This window comes from Rana temporaria, chromosome 2 (genome assembly GCF_905171775.1).
Source record: "Rana temporaria chromosome 2, aRanTem1.1, whole genome shotgun sequence".
Classification (NCBI taxonomy): Eukaryota; Metazoa; Chordata; class Amphibia; order Anura; family Ranidae; genus Rana; species Rana temporaria.
Window position 1 is genome coordinate 365808361 of NC_053490.1, and position 20263 is coordinate 365828623.

Consider the following 20263-nt stretch of genomic DNA (forward strand, 5'->3'; position numbering starts at 1 on the left):
AAAAACACGTCCCCCCCCTTCAAAATCCATACCAGACACTTATCCGAGCATGCAGCCTGGCAGGAAAGGAAAGAGGGGGGGCAAGCAAGCAGCAGTGGCGTTACCACGGGAGAGATTATTAATTTGTATTCAAGGACTTGTCAAAAACTGCCTCCTATTTTTCTTACACTACACTGTTTGTTTTTTGGTTGAAGGAGTAGGGGCACTAATGTACCCCATACTCCTTCACAATGGGGGACCATGGTCTGGCTCCCTTTCTTAAGGGGGCTTCCAGATTCCGCACACCACCACAGCCACAGCCCAGGGTTGAGGGAAGGAGGCCCTTGTCCCCAGAACCCCCCCTGCCTTAAAGCAACCACCCCCCAATGTTGAGGGCATTTGGCCTGGTATGGTTCAAGAATGGGGAGTGCTCACTCATCCCCCTGCTTTCCTGGCCTGCCGGGCTGCATGCTTGGATAAGGCAGAATTGAAACAACTGAAATCCAATGAATGAAAGTGAAAGGACAGTATGGCTGGGGAGGAAAGGGCTAGATAATGCTTGATATCCTGAATCCAAGAAATTAGGTGGGCTCCACCTGACTTGCTTCGGTTTTTTATAAATATTCTATTCAAGTTGCTTTACTGATCCTGCAGCTTCTCTCGTTACCATTGCATGAATGAATTAAAACCACCTATTTATCTTATCTGACCTAAAAACATATACCCTTGCTGCCTCCTTGTTAGATATATTCTTATACTGCAGTTGTAGATGTTATGTACTCTCAAGGCAAACAGAATATCAGACACATTTTACTGGATACATAATTTCTTTTATTAATTTTATTATCAGCTGCAAAGCATCAGACTTTCAGGATTTTCTTTTTTTAAACTTCCTACATAAAAATCTAAAGTACATGGAAGATAAGTACTTGTTCTGCAAAGTACATGGAAGCACTGCAGAAATCAGGCATTATGTAAGTAGTAAAGACAATTTATCTATGCAGCAGTAGCAAAGCCAACTTGGTTGTTGCCCAGATCATAGACGGAATAGTATTGCCGGAGGAAGACATCACCCAGGATCCAGAGAGGCTGTCCATTCTGGGAAGGCAGGTAAGTAGGCTCCATGCCAATGGTGCAGTAGCCACTGTTTTGCTAAAGGATAAAAAAAAAAAAAAAAAAATCAGCAATATTATACATTAGTGTTTCATGGCAGCATTGTACAATATGTTATTACTAAAAAATAATGTACCTGAAGCACATAGGCAGAGGGTGGAAGTGGGAAAGAAACTCCACTTATGGTAAAACTGAGGGTGGGAAGGCTCTGGATGTTGCTACAGCTGACAGCATACTGTGATAAAAAAAAAACACAATCATTTTAGTTATAGAAACAAGCCACCTTAGCAGTAGATCCTGATTTGAAGTCACACAATAAGGCAAGGAATATATTTTTGCTGTTCCAATACTCCAAAGCATGAAGTAATTTGCACTCAAAAATCCCCAACTGTTCTTTATCAAAATGGCATAATCAGGGCTTTTTTTCAGGGGGAACTTGGGGGAACTCAGTTCCACCACCTCTGGCTCAGACCCTTTGGTGCCCGCTCACCACAATCACTTGTAAACACAGAAGTCTGGTTTTTGTGTTTACAAGTGACAGCTCTGCACTCTGTGTGTAACCCCCTGAACTCTGCACCCTTTAAGGCCCTCCTACTGTTTGTGAAATCTGAATGGGGTCGTGGTTGGGTTCCTGCACCTATTTTCTGAGAGAAAAAGCTCTGGGCATAATACAATATATGCTGGTCATACATAAATCCTGATGGATTGCACACTATATTTCCTAATGCCGCGTACACACGACTGTTTTTCATGACGAAAATTTTTTTTTTTAATTGGTCATTAAAAACGACTGTGTGTAATCTCCAGAGCATTTTTCTCGATGATAAAAATGGGCATTAAAAATGTAGAACCTGCTCAATTTTTTCGCGTCGTTTTTCACGTCGTCGTTAATCTCATCGTGAAAAACGGTCATGTGTAGGCTTTAACGACGGGGAAAAAACGTGCATGCTCAGAAGCAAGTTATGAGAAGGGAAATTTGCCTAATCAGTCCAAAGGGTGGCGCCATTCGAATGGAACTTCCCCTTTATAGTGCCGTCGTACGTGTTTTGTACGTCACTGCTCTTTGCTCGAGATTTTTTTTTCACGATCGTGTGTATGCAAGGCAGGCTTCACAAGAATTACTTCGAGAAAAAATTCGTTTTTTTCCATGACATGAAAAACGGTCGTGTGTACGCATCATTAGTCATAGAATCATTTGGATTTACAACTAAGCATGTGTAGCGCCTGGCTATTTTCAGAGCCGGTGCTATTGTAAATTTAGAGAGAGTTCAGAGAGGTAGTTGGCTCTGAACCTGTTTATTTGTTTAAATTTGGGGCCTCTGCTCCAGTTTGGCTGTACTGTTTGTGCATACTGTCGTTGTCTGGGGAGTGAGCTCCACCCCAGGCCGACAGGTGGCAGCAGTGGCGTTAGGTGTAGTTGGATATCTCTTCCCAGCAGCCAATCAGGAGGGTTGATCGCCTCGCTGTGCATGCTGGGAAGGGGTATTTAAAGGGCAGACACCATTGGTTCGGGGTCGCTGTGTTCCCACCCTTGAGCTGGGCAGTCATCCCACCACCCCCATGTGTGGCCCTCCTGGCCGGGGTGTGTGCGTGTGTGTGTCACAGTGTTCCTGGCTCCGGGGCCACCTTGTTGGCCTGGAGTGCATTCACCTAGATTGTGGATCCAGTGAGTCGACTGGGTCCCTATTTCGCTAAGTGGTCCTGGGCTGTCCCTCCAATTGGAGGAAGCCGACTGATGAGGAACCTGTCCGGGAGATACCGAGCATGAGGCCGGTGTTTCAGGAGAGGCCTGTCTATTCATCGGAGGACACTTTGGTTCTGAGAGGCTCAACGTGGGTCGCCTGTCAGTTGCTGATTTAACTAAAAGCTATGTGAAGGAGAACCGGGTGCTGAATCCAGTCAAGAAGGATTTTGGACCGCAATTGTCTCCGATCTTCAGGAGGGGCTGTGGCAGAGACTTAGGCCCCATACACACGAGAGGATTTATCCGCGGATACGGTCCACCGGACCGTTTCCGCGGATAAATCCTCTCGAGGATTTTGATCCGATGGAGTGTACTCACCATCAGATCGAAATCCGCGCCGAAATCCCATCGTGCGGATGCATATCCAGTTACTGGATATGGAAACTGGAAACTGGAAATGGAAACTGGAAACTGAATTTGCTGTTTCCTCTTCTGCTATCCCTTCACCTTCCTACTACTTATCGTTTTTACCTGGCTGGGTAATAAAAGCACAGAAAAGACACCTGTTGTGTGGACATTGACTTTACTGCAGCTCTCATCCAGTACCCTAGACAGCGGAGATATAGAGGTAACATGCCACCCAAATCAAACCAGCAGCTCCTTCGGGGGTAGTGCTACACATGTATAGGCATTTTTAGGCATATTAGGCATTTTAGAAAAGAGGGCAGGAAATAAAATAATTCCCTGAAACATACGAAATCTAGTGCCAAGATAGGATCTTGGAATAACGTGTCAATGGAAGTCTCTGACAAATTTAGTCTCTTTTATCTTACCTGTCCATTCTGATCTTGTTGAGCACCAATGGACTGCATGAGGGAGGAGAAGACTGATTGAGGAACAGTCAACAGAGAAGTACCAGTATCCACAATACCCTGACATCCTTGGCTACACCATCCAGTAGCTTGTCCGCTAACTGAGAATCTGAAATTATGTATGCATGTTTTTATATAATCATCACCTACATCCACCATAACCACATTCCTAAAGCAGCGCTTTTGATGATAATAGCTAATTTTTGGAAAATAGCTGCAAATTCTGTAGGTAACTTCTGTGCCAATCACTGTTCTTATGATATTGTTACCCATATATAATATAAGTGTTTCCTAAAAAAAAAATTGGCAAAGTACAGCATTCATATTTTAGCAAGATGAATAAGGACATCTGAAATGCATCTAAATTATGTAAGTGTGTTCTTTTAATAATTTGAGAATTGGCACTTACTATATATATGGCAGCCTGGTTTGATTGTCTATATTATAATGTTACATATGAATTTTAAATACCCTTGGATTCCAATTTGCCAGTATGTTTCAGAAGTCACAGGAGTCCAATAAATTTGTCCAGAGTAGTAGTTTTGGTCAACACCACCAAAAGCAACTTCACCACCATTCTGTGAGCTCTGTTGTCTGTAAAGCACATATGCAAAATTAATTATGCCAGATAACAAAAATCTTGTAGGAAACAGAATAATATAAACCAATATCAAATAAACTTACCCACTAAGGTAGAATCCAAAGAGAGGCTGGTTGATGAGATTCTGTTGAATCATGCCTTGCATCACAGTGGTAGCCCCACCCACAGCAATAGATGGGTAGGCCAGACCCAAAATACCATCAAACTGAGCATAGACAAAGTTGGTTCCAGGCTCAGTCACACTCAAGCCAAATTCTTGCTGGGAAATAGCTATATTCTGGATCTGTATACATTTAGAAAGAGTTTTAGCATTACTTACAGGAAAAATGTTGTTGTTAGTTCATAATAATTACACTCTTAAAAAATGAATATATGTGGGTTATCTAGTCAAGAAAAATGATTTTCTCATTATATTCTGGATTCAACCAGTTACAGTAACTTAAATGTCTATATTATCTAAATATTTTTTTTTGTTTATAGACATACCTGCACAGTGTCATAACCAAGGATTCCAGTCAGACTACCAGTGCCGTACTGCAGAGAGAACTGCTGCTGGTTTGAGGAATAGCTGGAAGACTGGCTGGGGTTAAACAGAGGATGATTGGCTAGAGGGAAACAAATATGTATAAAATATGATAGTCATGTAAACTGTATTGTGAGGATTAAAATAAATATACTAACAGGTCAGTAATTTATATAAGCCATTCTACTGACCAGGCAAATAGCTACATACACAGTTCAAACACACATATTATTACACACATATTTACTGTTTAACCTGCCACAAGATTTACAATTTTTAATTAAAGGGTGTAAACCCTAAAAATGTTCTCATCTTATTTGCTTATTTTGTTATGTTAGTTTTACAGGTAAAAAAAAGGGACTAAAATACCTTACTGGTAATATCTGGTACGTTGCAATATACTACATTTTTACTCTTGGGTGTTAATTCATGGGCCAGCTACCTGCTCATTGGACAGAGGTGATGTCGTGCCTGTTTGACAGAAGCCGGCCGAACGCCGTACACACAGGCCAAATGTTGGCTTCTATTGAACCTGCCAATGTCTCTCAATATTTGGCCTGTCTGTATGGCCCTTATGGCGGGCCATGCAATACGCCATTTTCTTTCCTTCCACCATGGGTGGAAGGAAAGAAAATTGCTTGATTGCAATTGCTCGATTCCCCCATCAACACAGTAAGTGTTGATGGGGGAATTCCATCCTGCAGCACTATTGTGTTCTGCCACAGGGAGATTAAGTATGGCAATTGAATAAGTCACAGATATAATTATAATAATAATGATAATAATAATAATAATAATAATAATAATAATAAATCTGTATCTTTGATGCATGTCAGCATCTTCAGAAATGAATGCCATGGGGAAATTCTATAAATAATACAACTACCCTACCTATAGAAAACACAATGGTATTTATTTGCATTTGAATTACTTCAAAACTTGCAAACATTATTCCATCTGTATTGTTTAAGTTCCATTTTGTAAGATATGTACAGTTTTCTTCTCTTGAACTCTAAAGGGCTGGATTCAAGCATCCATCTTCCTTTACCTTCCCTGACTGAGCTAATTCCTTGTGAGCTGATAACTTCCTGTACTCTTCCTGTACTGTTATGGTGGAGAGTCCTAAAACACTCCCCGTCCTAGGGTGACAACGCTACTCAGCATGGTTGTCAGTCACCCTAGAACGTAAAATGAGTTAACTGCAGTATATTGCTTTAGGTTGGGTTCACACTAGCAAAAATCCGGCTCTTTTTTTTAATTCAAGTATTCTTTATTCATTTTCTTCCGTACAAAAAAAGGCATAAAAACATTTTACATAACATATATCCTTGTACAATACACTTCTATATTGCTACTAATATTACTCCTTTTACCCTTTTACCCTTCCCTCCCCCCTTCTTATTTTGTCCCAAATACCCACCTAGACCTTTAATCTGCAGTTTACTGTTAGCACTTTTTACCTAAATTGCATTTTTATCCCAGGGGATTTCCTATCCCGCACTCTGTTACCACTTAATTTCGCTCTTGGCTTGCCCCATTGGCCCAACATGTTTCCCCTTCTATCCTTATGGTGGGCAACCCATTTTGATCAACCAGGGCTCCCACATCGTTTTAAATTTATTAAAGTTGCCTTGTCTGGTTAGAGTTACTTTTTCTTTCCATACTGTGGCATTTATCACATTTTCCCATTCTGGCTCTGATTCGTCTCCGTGAAGCGGAGAACAGGGACGCACCGGACTCCTACTGCAAACCACATGCGTCTTAGATGTGAACCCAGCCTCACTGTTAGTGGTTATAATGTAGTTTGAACCACGAAGATAATATCTAGTAATGTGTTTTGTGTCACATTTACCTACAAAAAAGATGTCATAAACATTATATTTGCTAATTAACTGCTTGCCGACCAGCCACCACAGTTACACTGCGGCAGGTTGGCTCAGCTGCGCAAATCGCTGTACTGGTATGGCGGTGCCTTTTATAGCTATGGCAGGCACAGTGTGTTGCCGGAGCCGATGCTTGTTGCCGGCAGCCATGATTTCTGCCGGCCACCCTCAATCTCTCCACAGAGAACCAGAATGGGGATCTGTCAATGTAAACAAACAGATCCCCGTTCTGACAGGGGAGTAGAGAGAGATTGTCTGTTCCTAGTGATCAGGAACAGCAATCTCCCTCTACTCCATCAGTCCACCTCCCCCCACAGTTAGAAACACCTCCCTAGGGAACACTTAACCCCTTGATCGCCCCCTAGTGTTAACCCCTTCTCTGCCAATGTAATTTACACAGTGATCAGTAGCTATTTTTAGCTCTGATCACTGTTATAATGTCACAATGGATTGATCTTTGCCCCACAATGTCGCAGTCCCGCTAAAAATTGCTGATCACCGCCATTGCTAATAAAAAAAATAATACCAATAAAAATGCCATAAATATATCCCCTATTTTGTAGATGCTATAACTTTTGCGCAAACCAATCAATATACACTTATTGCATTTTTTTACCAAAAATATGTAGAAGAACAAATATTTGCCTAAACTGATGAAGAAATTTGTTTTATTTTTATTGTTTTTTGGATATTTATTATAGCAAAAAGTAAAATATTTTGTTGGTCTGTCTTTTTTTGTTTATAGCGCAAAAAAAAAAAAAAAAACGCAGAGGTGATCAAATACCACCAAAATAAAGCTCCATTTGTGGCAAAAAAAGGACCTCAATTTTGTTTGGGTACAGCATCACACGACCGGACACTTGTCAATTAAAGCGACGCAGTGCCGTATCGCAAAAAAATACCTGGTCATTAAGGGAGTAAATCCTTTCCGGGGGTGAAGTGGTTAATAAGGCCAATTAAAAATGTCATTTACTTACTGCAGGCCTGGCTTTGACAGTAGGTTGAGGCTACCCAAAGGTTGGAGGACCCAGTGTCAAACAGAACGAGGAAGTTCTGAGGAGGAGTTCCAATACTGATCTCACCATAGTAAGACATCTACAGAGAAAGAAATCAATTACTAAAACCCATGTGTTTTCTAAGCTAGGTTTAGTGATACAGAAGATACACCCCATGCTAGGACTAATGCATAGAACCATACCTATGCTATTTTTCTGAATTGTACAGAGTATGAAATAAAGTCCATATGTGCTCTCTGTGTGCATTACAAAATTAAAACACCAAAGTATATTCTGTGATATTTAAAATTTTATCAAAAGATAGTATTAATTACCATGGACATGAAGGGAATAATCACTCATTAGCATGTCGGGCAATATGGGGCAATATTTTACCATTAGTCATAATTAACCAAGGAAAGAACATGCGATTCCTATGCAAAAGAGCCATCAGTCCATGCAGAGAATTACTGTGAGGAAGCCTACATTTTTTTCATGATTATGTGGTGTCCATATTAAAACAGAAATACCACTACAACTTTTTGTTAGACTATGGAAGGGTTGGATCCTAAGACTGTAGGCTATACACTTGCTGGAGGTATAAATCAACTTTTCTGTCTTCATGACAAAATACAGGGGTGGGCCATTTATATGGATACATCTTAATAAAATGTGAATGGTTGGTGATATTAACTTCCTGTTTGTGGCACATTAGTATATGTAAGGGGGGAAACTTTTCAAGATGGGTGGTGACTATGGCGGCCATTTTGAAGTCGGACATTTTGAATCCAACTTTTGTTTTTGGTGTATCCATATAAATGGCCCACCCTGTAGAATGTCATCTTTGAGAGCGGTCACTTAATTGTTGACCCTATTATGGGATTTCCCCTTAACTCTGCATCTCCCCTTGCTCTCTGTTATGGTGACAACTACCAATGAGACAGGAAGTGGGGGTATATCACCCCAGAAGTGTCAGAAAGCAACCAAAAACGAAGGTATGCAAAAAAGTGTTCTATCATGGACCCATTCACATGATTAAAGTCTGACAAATGTTAACCTGCTTTGCATTAAGGAAACCCACTTATTAGAATAAGCTGCCTAATGCACCAAATAAAGGTGCATGTCCCATTTCTGGCAGCACACAGAAACACAGCAGTTGCACTGGGCTGCAACACACATCCAAGGCAAGGTACATTGGAGCACTATCAGAGTGAATGGTGTTGCATTGCACCTTACAATTCAAATTATTTTAGGAACTCCCCTAAACATTTTATCTATAGTAGGATGCTCTCAGCAATATTCATTCCCATAGAAGATTAAACAATACAAATTGCTAGTGGGCCATAAAGATTTGCTTAAAATATTTTAAAAAGCAATACATAAAACATATTACAACCAGGTGTTACAAGTGTCCACAGATACCTACATCCATATAGTTTGCCAGAGGCTCAAAAGCGGTGGCAAAATTGTTGTAATACTTTGTAGCTGGATCAACCACTGGAGCTTTGATACCATGATCTCTCATTACTTCTCTCATGGACTTAAACTTCTTCAGGGGGACTCTGCAAAAAAATTATAAACTTTAGCAAAAAGCAAAAACTGACAACAAAATTACTTTAAAAGGCATATCAAAAATTCTTAGTGTGGATAACAAATCTCATATAATGATAATGTGGTCTGATGTGACCATACACAGTAGGATTTTGAAACCACAAACAAGTACAAGTTGGATACATTTCAAGTCCTACCCCAAACACATTTCTGGATTGGGAATCTTGTTTTATCGAATACCTAATGTTCATTGTCATTGTAGACAATGGCAAGGCAGGCCAAATATACCCCGGTGGAATTCTGTAACCTCTGTGATAGGGATGACCAAACCATCCACAAAAAAGTTTTCATGATAAAGTCAAAACAACGATTTACGAATGCCTGAGTTATGAACTTCTCCTAGTTACGAACCGGGTGCTGCGGGGACCCTCTGCCATTTTCCGCGGACAGTCTGGTATTCTGCGCATGCGCGGCCAGACGGAGCCTCAGGAAATGTCGGAAATGTCTGTAAATGGCTGCGCATGCGCAGAACGGCATTCGACAGAACATCGGAAAACATCGGAAATGTTCGTAATTGCCGGTCTGCGCATGCGCGGCCGACTTACGAACATTTCCGGTCTACAAACAGGAGGAACATAACCCGGGGACCCCCTGTAATATATTTAGGCTGCTTTCTTGGGCTTCAAAACAAAGAATAACCCCAAAAGCATAGGCACACTTACATGGCAAATAAATCACAATGTGGCAATTCATTTCAGATTGGTTACCTTTACTCAGGTTGGCTCTCTGAATTCAGGCAGGAGGATAGCTGAAGAATAACCCTCTTTGTGTCAGGCCTCTCTCCTCTGTCCCCTGACACCGCAGACCCAACTTTAAACACTTTATTCAAGTCAACATGTATTGGCTTAACTTCCTAGATAAACTGCCCCACACACCCACTGCATATGCAGAGCCCTGAATATGTGTGTGAGCAGGATCTTTTATAGCAAGGTGAAAGGACAGTGTTGTCTGTTTACAGTGTCCCTGGAAATGGATGGCCTTATCCTTTAGCCCTGTGGCACTACAAGTGTCAGCAAGATGACTAACAGCAATAATGTCTGTATAAAATGTCCATTTAACTTCTTCTGTGGTGCAGTGTCCCTGTTTCCTGCAAATGGGCAAAAGCCCTCTCACCCAACCAAACGAATGTCCTGGAACAGCAGGCTCTCCTGGCGACCCAACTGGTCACCTCATACTGAAACGCTTTACCATCGGTGCATGGGGGGGCCTGGATGTGCACCTGGGATCCCCCTCAATCACCTGGGAGACAGCATCTCTCCCTCAGGTCTGATCTCTTCCTTCACCTTGTGCTGTCTGAATTCTCCTAAGGAAATCAAAATGGGGTCTCTCTTTTTCTGCCCTCAGAGTCTTAGCTGGCACCAGAGGGAAACAGTATCATTGCAACAATGTTGCAGAGTATCTTTTGATACTACAGGTAAGGTAGCCAGCTCCCTGCTATATATAACATAGGTAGTTATTAAAGCGGATGTGTCACGGGGAAAAAATATTAAAAGCCAGCAGCTACAAATACTGCAGCTGCTGACTTTTAATATTAGGACACTTACCTGTCCTGGAGTCCAGCGCTGATCGCAGCAGAGCACGAGCGATCGCTCGTCTCTCTGCTGCTCCCCCCTCCATCCACGCTCAGGGAACCAGGAAGTGAAGCGCTGCGGCTTCACTGCCCGGTTCCCTACGGCGCATGCGCGAGTCGCGCTGCGCCCGCCGATTGGCTCACACGCTGTGTGCTGGGAGCCGAGTGTTCCCAGCACACAACGGGCGACAGACGGGATGTGACGGAATGCCCGTCTTTCGCCCGTAGCGTGTGGCCGGAAGTGGGTGCAAATACCTGTCTTTAGACAGGTGTCTGCACCCCCCTCCCCCCTGAAAGGCGTCAAATGTGACACCGGAGGGGGGGAGGGTTCCGATCAGCGGGACTCCACTTTAGGGTGGAGAACCGCTTTAACATATGGGCATTTTATGCTACTGATTTTGATTCTAAATAATTTTTTTCACATAACAGGACATTGAATCCATTACTCTATGGTACATTGACACTAACATTATGTTTTGGGTTCAATACATAGTAAAGGTACTTACAAATGAAATATTTAACTATTTATTCATTTACATAGTTAGTCAGGTTGAAAAAAGACCAGTTAGTTCAACCATAAAAAAATAAATAATAATATCATACAATCCCATATACCCAATTCTATACCCACAGTTGATCCAGAGGAAGGCGAAAAACCCCAGCAGAGCATGATCCAAATTGCTACAGCGGGGGGGGGGGGGTTGCTTCCTAAACCTCCGAGGGGCAATCGGATATTCCCCGGATCAACTTTACCTATAAATGTTAGTACCCAGTTATATTATGTACATCATGTACATGCATGTTTAGTTTATGGATTTCTGAAAAAGCCTAAGCTGGTAGTGAAGTGATTTTAAAGGTTTAATTTTTTACTCTAAAATAACAAACATATGGGGCCAAATTCTCAAAAGAGATACGCAGGCGGAACTGCTGTTCAGCCTGCGTATCTCTGTGCCTAACTTTGGAAACGATCCTCAAAAGGATTTTTCCAAGTTTTCCAAAGTTAGGCAGAAGATCTGACATCTGTAAGACACTTTACACTGTCAGATCTTAGGATGCAGTACCGCATCCGCCGCTGGGGGCATTTCTCATTGAAATGCCGCTTTGCGTATGCAAATGAGGACTTAAGCAGATCCACAAAGCTTTTAAGCATTGTGTTTTCTGCGTAAGTTCCGATTTGCTTGCGCAAAATTAGGGCTGGTTTTACAATGTGGAAAGTTAGTCCACCATGTAAAATCAGACCTTTTTCGATCGCCGCGTTTTTTTTTTAAATTTGAATTTTTTTTCCCGGCGCGTATTTTTCTTTTCACCCGTCGCGACTTTATTGTCCCGTCGCAATCCACAAAGCCCGGCGTAAATTACGTTCGCGCGCTGCACGTCGGGAAAATTACGTCACACGCATGCGCAGTACGGCCGGCGCGGGAGCGCGCCTCATTTAAATTGTAATCGCCCCCTCGAGAAGACGACCGCCTTGCGACGGAGGCACTTAAGTTACACGGCGTGTAATTTCTAGGTAAGTGCTTTGAAGATCGGGTAGAAATTTAACGCCTGTGTAACTTAACTGCTGAAAGTTAAGTTAGGCGGCGTTTTTGAGAATTTGGCCCATGATACTTACCTGCTCTGTGCAATGGTTTTGCATGGAGCATCCCAAATCTTCCTTTTCTGGGGTCCCCCACCATTGGTCACTGGTGTAGGCTTGTTCTCGAGCCACAATGTGTGCGTCAATTGTGTAGGCTCGTTCCCGCACCACAACGTGTGCCTGAATTGACACACTAAGTGCAGCTCAGCCCCACCCCCACTCTCTGTTCACAGGATTTGCATTACATCAACAGGACTCAAATGGCTCCCACTGCTGCCAAGCCTCCAGTAGGAGAGGGAAGAAAGGAGCAGTGCTCCTGCAGATGTGCACAGTGCTAGATCGAGATCGGGCTCAGGAAAGGGGCGCTGGGGGGAGCTACATAGTTACATAGTTAGTCTGGTTGAAAAAAGACACAAGTCCATCTAGAGCAACCAATAAAAGGGAAAAAAAACTATTTTACAATCACAATTGTAAAATAAAATCATAAAATTAAATCACAATCACAATCCACAATTCTATACCCACAGTTGATCCAGAAGGCAAAAAAACAAAAACAATAAAGCATGATCCAATTTGCTGCAGCCGGGAAAAAAAATCCTTCCTGATCTCCCAACAGGCAGTTGGATATTCCCTGGATCATATAAAAAAGATAACAAGTTTGTTCAGACCAGCAACAAAAAGGTTTGTCGGAGTAAATTTTTTGGAGCAGTTCCATTGTGCCCTCCAAATCCCTATAGGGGTCTTTCTCATTCCAAACCACCTCAACTACCCGTTGGAAACAGAGTGGATACCCTGTAAGCTCTGAGCTGTTCCATCGATCCAGGACACCATCCATCCAGGGTCTTCTGCTGAGGATAATTGGGTCCCAACGATCAAGTTTCAACTGCACAGAGTCTCCAATTGAGTTGAGCCGATTTGCTTTGAGATTTCCTATGACTACATGATCTGCTGTCGCTGACAGGTAGATCCATTGGTTCTGGTAATTCAACTATTTATTTAGTCGGAAGGAATATTTTTTCCCATGATGATCTACGTGGCTGCATGTTTAATTTCTTCACCGTTTATCCACAAGTTCTATTGATGGACATTTTATTTTCCTCTTTTTCACATGTGGACTTATTAGCACATTTATTTCACATAGTTATGGTTGTTTTGTCTATATTTACAGTATAGTGATCACATATGAACTTAGTGAGATATTAATGTCTCTCTTCAATTACCAGCACTACATTTTATTTATATTCCCTGGATCGACTTTACCTATAAATATTAGTATCCAGTTATATTGCATTTAGGAGAAATCCCATGCCCTTTTGAAAAACAATCTACTGAGCTGGCCAGAACCAGTTCTTGATGAAGTTCATTTTTACATTTTCACAGCTCTTACTGTGAAGAAGCCTTTCCGTACTTAGAGATAAAATCTCTTTTCCTCTAGAAGTAAAGACTGTGCCTTGTCCTCTGTGATGACCTTAAAGGGAATAACTCAACACCAATTTCATTATTTGGACCACTTATGTATTTATACGTGTTGATCATATCCCCTCCTAATCTCCTCTACTCAAGAGAGAATAAATTCATTTCCTCTAATCTTTCCTAATAGCTGAGCTCCTCCATGCCTCCTATCCTTTTGGTTACCCTTTCTCCAGTTCCCTAATATCCTTCTTGTGAACAAAACCAAAAGTGAACATGCATATTCCAGATGAGGTCTTACTAATGATTTGTACAGGGGCAAAATAATATCTCTCTCTCTCTCTCTCTCTGGAGTCTATACCTCTCTTAATACAAGAAATAATTTTGCTCGCTATGGAAACTACTGCTTGGCAATGCATGTCAATATTAAGCTTATGATCTACCCAGTGCCAATCCTGGCCTCCCTGGGGCCCTAAGCAAAATGACATGTCACATTAAAGTTGAGAAGCAGGGGGGGGGGCTGCTGCCAGAAATGACATCTTACATTAAAGTGAGAAGCGGGGAGTGCTGACTTCTTACCTCTTCTCCCATGCAGCCAGCGAGTTGAGAAGCGGGGTGAGGTGCCGAAAATTACTTCTCACCAGGGGGGGCCTCTAGTAATTTGGGGGGCCCTCCGCAGCTTTGCGGGGCCCTAAGCGGCTTGCATAGTGAGCCTATAGGGCGGATCGGCCCTGGATCTACCAGAACACCCAAATCCTTCTCCACAATTGATTTCCCCAGTTGTACTCCCCCTAGTATATATGTAGTATATATGGTGCATAGCCCCCAAGTGCACAACTTGAAATTTTTCAGCATTAAACCTCATTTGCCACATAGCTGCCCAATTAAGCAGTGCATTGAGTTTGGCTTGTAAGTTGGAGACATCCTGTAAGGACGTTATTCCACTGTATAGCTTGGTGTCATCTGCAAACATTGAAATGGTACTTTAAATCCCATCAAGAGCTGACATTGAAAGTTTTTTTTACCTTAATGCAGAGAATGCATTAAAGGGGTTGTAAAAGATCAAATAAAAAAAATAACAAACATGTTATACTTATCTTCACTGTGCAGCTCGTTTTGCACAGAGTGGCCCCAATCCTGGTCTTCTGGGGTCCTTCGACAGCTGTGTCAGCTCCTCCCTGCATCAGCTAACCCCCTTCATGGGAAGCTCTCTCCCAAGAAGGTTAGCTTGCGGGCACGCTCCCCTGATAACAGCCGGCAGCTTTAGCCGCCAACTGTATCACTCGGCCCCCGCCCCCCGACGTGCCGCGTCATTGGTTTGATTGACAGCAGCGGGAGCCAATGGCTCTGCTGCTATCAATCATCCAATAAATGAGCAGAAAAGCCCAGTCGAAAAGCCTGCTCATTCACGATGCGGGACTTTCGAGGGCTCAGGTAAGTAAACGGGGGGGCTGGGGGGCCAGCAAACATCAGATGTTGCCTTTACAACCATCTTAATAGCCACTAATATATTGCATTATTATGCAGAAATCATACTTACAATATTACTTGTTTTACAAATGAAAACAATATGTATAGACGTTTGATAGCAGATCTGTCCAGGTGGCAAGTCTACCCTCCATCGTGGTTTGGCAGATTACACTCTATAAAAATTAATATTCTTCCAAGGATTTTGTATCTGTTTCGTACTATGACTGTGGCGATTAATAGATCAGACTTGAGAGCATTCCAAAAAAAGCTCCTTAAGTATATATGGAGGGACAAGAGGCCTGTTTTGGTTCACACCAAAACAGAAGGGGGGTCTTGGACTTCAAGATCTACAAAAATATTTATACACTGCCCAACTAGCCCAACTTACCAAATTTCACTCCCACCAACCTCAGGCAACGTGGATGACCATGGAATCCTGTTCCTGTTATCCCACACCAATCACACATATTATGTGGTTGCCGATGAAGGAAAGGCCAACGATTCTATGCCCCTCACTCTCCGTGTCCCTAGATATTTGAAATAGATCGTCGAGGACCCAAAAATTCAAATCGCCCCATAACCCATTGCCCCCCTTTTGCAAAAGGGGGATTTCACTCAGGCCTCACCCCCTCTGCTTTTGAATAATGGTCCACCAAAGGCCTCCTGCGTATTGCAAACCTCTGGTTTTGGAATTCTTTAGATATACTCAAACATACCACTATATGCAAACTCTATCACGCAAAGGAGACCATGCCACCTATGGAAAATATGTATCGACAATTTGACAAACTTCAAGGTCACATATCTGCAATATATACCATTTTGACGTATGTCTTGGGTAAATTGACTTATATGACACAGTGGGAATTAGATTTCCAGGAAACCCTGGAACTAGTGGAATGGCACTCAATGGCTATAGCTGCTTCCAGGTCACTGATTAACACCTCAACTATAGAATTGAATTACAAGGTTCTAATGTGGTGGTATTTAGTGCCGACTAGACTGTCAGCTTTTGTTCCTGGAGCTTCTGGGGGCTGTGGTCAGGAAGGGACGGTATATCATATATGGTAACAATGCCCCAAAGTACGGAGATTCTGGATCAGAGTCTATAATTTCATTTATACCTTCACCCAGATTAACCTGACCAAGTCCCCAAAACACGCCTGGGTTGTAAGGTAGATGAGGCCTCCAAAACCCAAAAAAGGGCTCCTTACGTTTATATTCACATCGGACAAAATCACAATAGCTAGGAACTGGAAGTCAGCAGTCATACCGTTTACCCAACTTAAATATAAACTTTCTTGGCTCAGGTTAAACAAAATACTGACGGCAATTGTCCAGGATAAAATGAAGCAGTTCAATAAAATATGGGACCCATGGATCAGATACTTGACAAATGATCCCCGGACGATCACTAAGGATTTCCCTGGTTGGTGTGAAACAGAGCGTGGAGTCCCCCCCCCCCTCCCTTTCTCCTAAACCCTCCCCCCCTTTTTTCCTCTCTATTCTTTTTTCTTCTTCTGTGACCTTGGTGGGGCGACTCACATCTCCTGGCTTGGGGGGGGCGTACCATGGAGCCCCCGCAATTGAGTTAATATAAGGATGCAGAATATAGTGTGAAGCTTAAGATGGATGGTTTATTGCATAACTTGCTATTTGAATACATAATCAAGATTATAGATGAGAAAAGGACTATACTAGAAGACAGTTACCCTCCCTCAACAGAGTAGATGGTAAACTATCCTTGCTTAAAATGTATGTGTTATTGACTAAGAATACTGTACACTGTTAAATAACAATGCCATGGTCCTTACTCTGTATTGAGAAAAACTTGAATAAAAACTATTGCAAAATAAGATAAAAAGCCTTCTGTGTGCAGTGGCCACCCCAGAACCCCCTAATACTTACCTGAGCCCCATCTCTGTCCAGCGATGTCCACAAGTGTCTCATTCGTCCGAGACTCTCACTCCTGATTGGCTGATAGCAAGCTGCTCACTGCAGGGCAACTCGATAGGAGAGAGGGGCCAGGAGCACAGAATAGGGACGCGAGAAGAGGAGGATCCAGGCTGCCTTGTGAAAAACCAACTGCTCAGAGCAGGTAAGTATAATATGCTTGTTATTTTAAAAGAAAAAAAACAAGACTTTACAATTACTTTAAATTTCTTAAACTAACCTGGTAGTTTAAAGCCACCCTTTATGTTTAGTTTGGTAATCTAGCTCACTGGTTAATTAAACAGGGATTCTTAGTGTCACATATTCCAACACATGTTGAGCTGTAAGCGATGAATATACTTACTTAATAATCCCCTCTGAGAGTTGAAGGCAGACGAGAGCAAGAATTAGGAACTTCATTTTGAGTACTGGTTTCCACCTGTGTGTGGAGACTGTGGAAATGTAGATAGGTTCCCTGCTTATATACCCAGTGAGAGCTTGCTTATCTTATCTACAGAATGTGTTATCAGAATGTCAATGTCATTAAGGTACTTTGTCAATTATTGCCTATTCCTAAAATCTAAGATCTATTATAAGAAAATATTAACAAAGTGCATTCTGAAATTTTGCACCCTTTGAAATCACATTCAAAATCACTGTTGACTTTTAATTTATTAAATCATCTTTACAAATCCAGCTATTGTTTGTTTTAAATGAGACTTTTGCTGAGAAAAATATGGTGGTTGCCATAGCTGAACTATACTTTTCATGGATGCCATTCAGCGCCATGGATTTCAATAATTTCTGAGGTACTGATCCTGAGCACTCATGGCATATCAAGAGACTGACTTTATGGCTGCATTCTTGTTCTGGGTCAGTCAACCAGTGGCACCACTATATCAGAATAACAGCCAGGCAAAACCAGCAGGTTTAGAAAAGGTTTGGTAAGGGCTGTACCCATAGTGGACTCTCGCCAAAACGTTTCTTCTTAGAATTGTAGAGAGAACCCATCAGATTTTTATCGCTGTTTATTTTACCCTTTTGGGGACCATTATACTGGTCATATGTATGGATTGTCACTATGCTTTTAAATTGTACATGATTATGTGTATTTTATTGCTTTTGTATTAATAAAAATGTTATGTATTTTTTTCTATATATGTGTGTAACACTACCCCCGAAGGAGCTGCTGGTTTGTTTTGGGGGGCATGTTACCTCATGGCTCCTCTGCCGTCTAGGGGTGTATGGTGCATGTAGCAGCATGGAATGTCTTTTTCTGTGCTCTTTATTAACCAGCCGGGTAAAAACAATAAAACTTGTGGTGATAGAAGAGTTGAAGTAAAAGGAGAAATAGCAGATTCAGGCATAGCAATAGGGAAACAGGCCTCTCTCACTGAGCTGGCAGCCAGAGTATCACTCGGAACTTCGAACAGCTTCATCTCACTGGTAACACGCTTGGGATCTTCTTGGAATTGGGGACCCAGTCGATTACTGGGGCCCCCTGCCACAGCTTTAAATGTTCCGGACCAACATGGTCCCGGAACCAGGAACACCGCGTGGCACGTGCACCCTGACCTGAAAGGCCATTTCGCCAGGGCGCCGTGATGCAGTCACCCTAAAGGTGGGTGACGCACTTGAAGAAGAAGAACCCAGACCAATGGCGTCTGTCTCATAAATACCCTTCCCCAGCATGCACAGCGAGGAGAAACCCTCCTGATAGGCTGCTGGGGAAAGCACCTAAACCTCAACTCCACTGCTGCCACCTATCGTCCTGGGGTGCGAACAGCACCCCAGGAACAACAGAATAAGCCCACAGCACAGCCAAGCTGAGACAGAGACACAATTTGAACAGATTAACTGGATCAGAGCCAACTAACTCTCTGATACCCCTCTAAATTTAACAAAGCGCCGGTTCTTGGAAGTAACCAGGCGCTACATGTGATTCTACAATTAACTTTTTCTATTTAACTGTACCGTGTTAGTCCAATTGCCCCTGCCCCTTTTTTTTTTGTTTGGGGACCAAAAATTCCAATCTTTATAAGTTCTTCCTTAAGATAGACTGAGAAGCATATTTGATGGACAAGTTAAATGTTTTTGAATGACTTAGCAAGTGTTGTATGTGTTTGTATTTAAATAAAGGTTTTTATTTAAAGTGGTTGTAAAGGCGGAAGGTTTGCTACCTTACTGCATGGAATGAACCTTCTGCATGCAGCTCCCATGTAGTCATCCTAAATACATACATACATACCTGAGCTCGATCTTGATCCAGTGTATGAGAGCCAAGGCTCACTCAGCTCTCTTACTCCTCTTTGGCTCTGATACAGCTGTCAATCAGAGCCAATGAAGAGGGGGCAGGGGGTGGGGCCTAGCCCACCCTGTATGTCTATCTCATAGCTGAAGCAGTGTGGGGAGTGGATCCCCTCCTTCCAGGACAGCTGCTCCCCCCAAGCCAGCTGTCATCTGCACTGTCCACACACTGAGAGCAGGGGATGATCAGGAGGACAGAGCAGCCATCAGAGGAGAAGGAGGAGAGGAACAGGTGGATGAGTTTTCCAAGGGGACAGAAACTAATTTTCTTAGTTGAGGGCGAGTGTAGAGATGCATCTGAGGGGGGCCGATGTGGCTATACACTTTCCCTCAGCTTATTTACAGTTGCCTAATGCGAGTAGGCCAGTGAAAATTTTGAGGGCTGTTTTTTGTATGGTGGGGGTTAACGTTTTTTACAGTGAAGGCGATTGGAGTGTTGCATGGCTCTTGTTGCATGCCAGGGGGCCCACAATTTTATCTGGGATGCAGGTCCATTGTATTTAGAAAATGAGGGACACTGTTGTAAATTGTAAATTGACCCCTGATGTGAACTAGGAGATTCCTAATGTGAGCAGGAGACTCCTGATGTGACTGGGGGAATGCCTAATGTGATGGAGGAACACCTGATGTGAGCGTGGGAACTCTGATGTGAACAGAGGAGCTCCGGATTTGAAAGGGGGACTGCTGATGTGAACTGGGGGAATGGGCGAACCTGATATAAATAGGGGACTATTGCT

The 20263-nt window shown here is 42.6% G+C and overlaps 1 protein-coding gene across 1 annotated transcript; it reads right to left on the minus strand.

The window, feature by feature from the left end:
- Positions 1-789: 789 nt before the first annotated feature.
- LOC120927181 (gastricsin-like) lies at positions 790-17691 on the minus strand. The gene is made up of 9 exons (XM_040337679.1): positions 17584-17691; positions 9077-9212; positions 7633-7750; positions 4736-4854; positions 4333-4532; positions 4120-4242; positions 3610-3757; positions 1229-1327; positions 790-1131 (listed from the first exon to the last, which is right to left on the minus strand). The coding sequence occupies exons 1-9, from the start codon at positions 17637-17639 to the stop codon at positions 976-978; spliced, it is 1155 nt and encodes a 384-aa protein (XP_040193613.1). The 5' UTR covers positions 17640-17691; the 3' UTR covers positions 790-975.
- Between the last annotated feature and the right edge of the window lie 2572 nt (positions 17692-20263).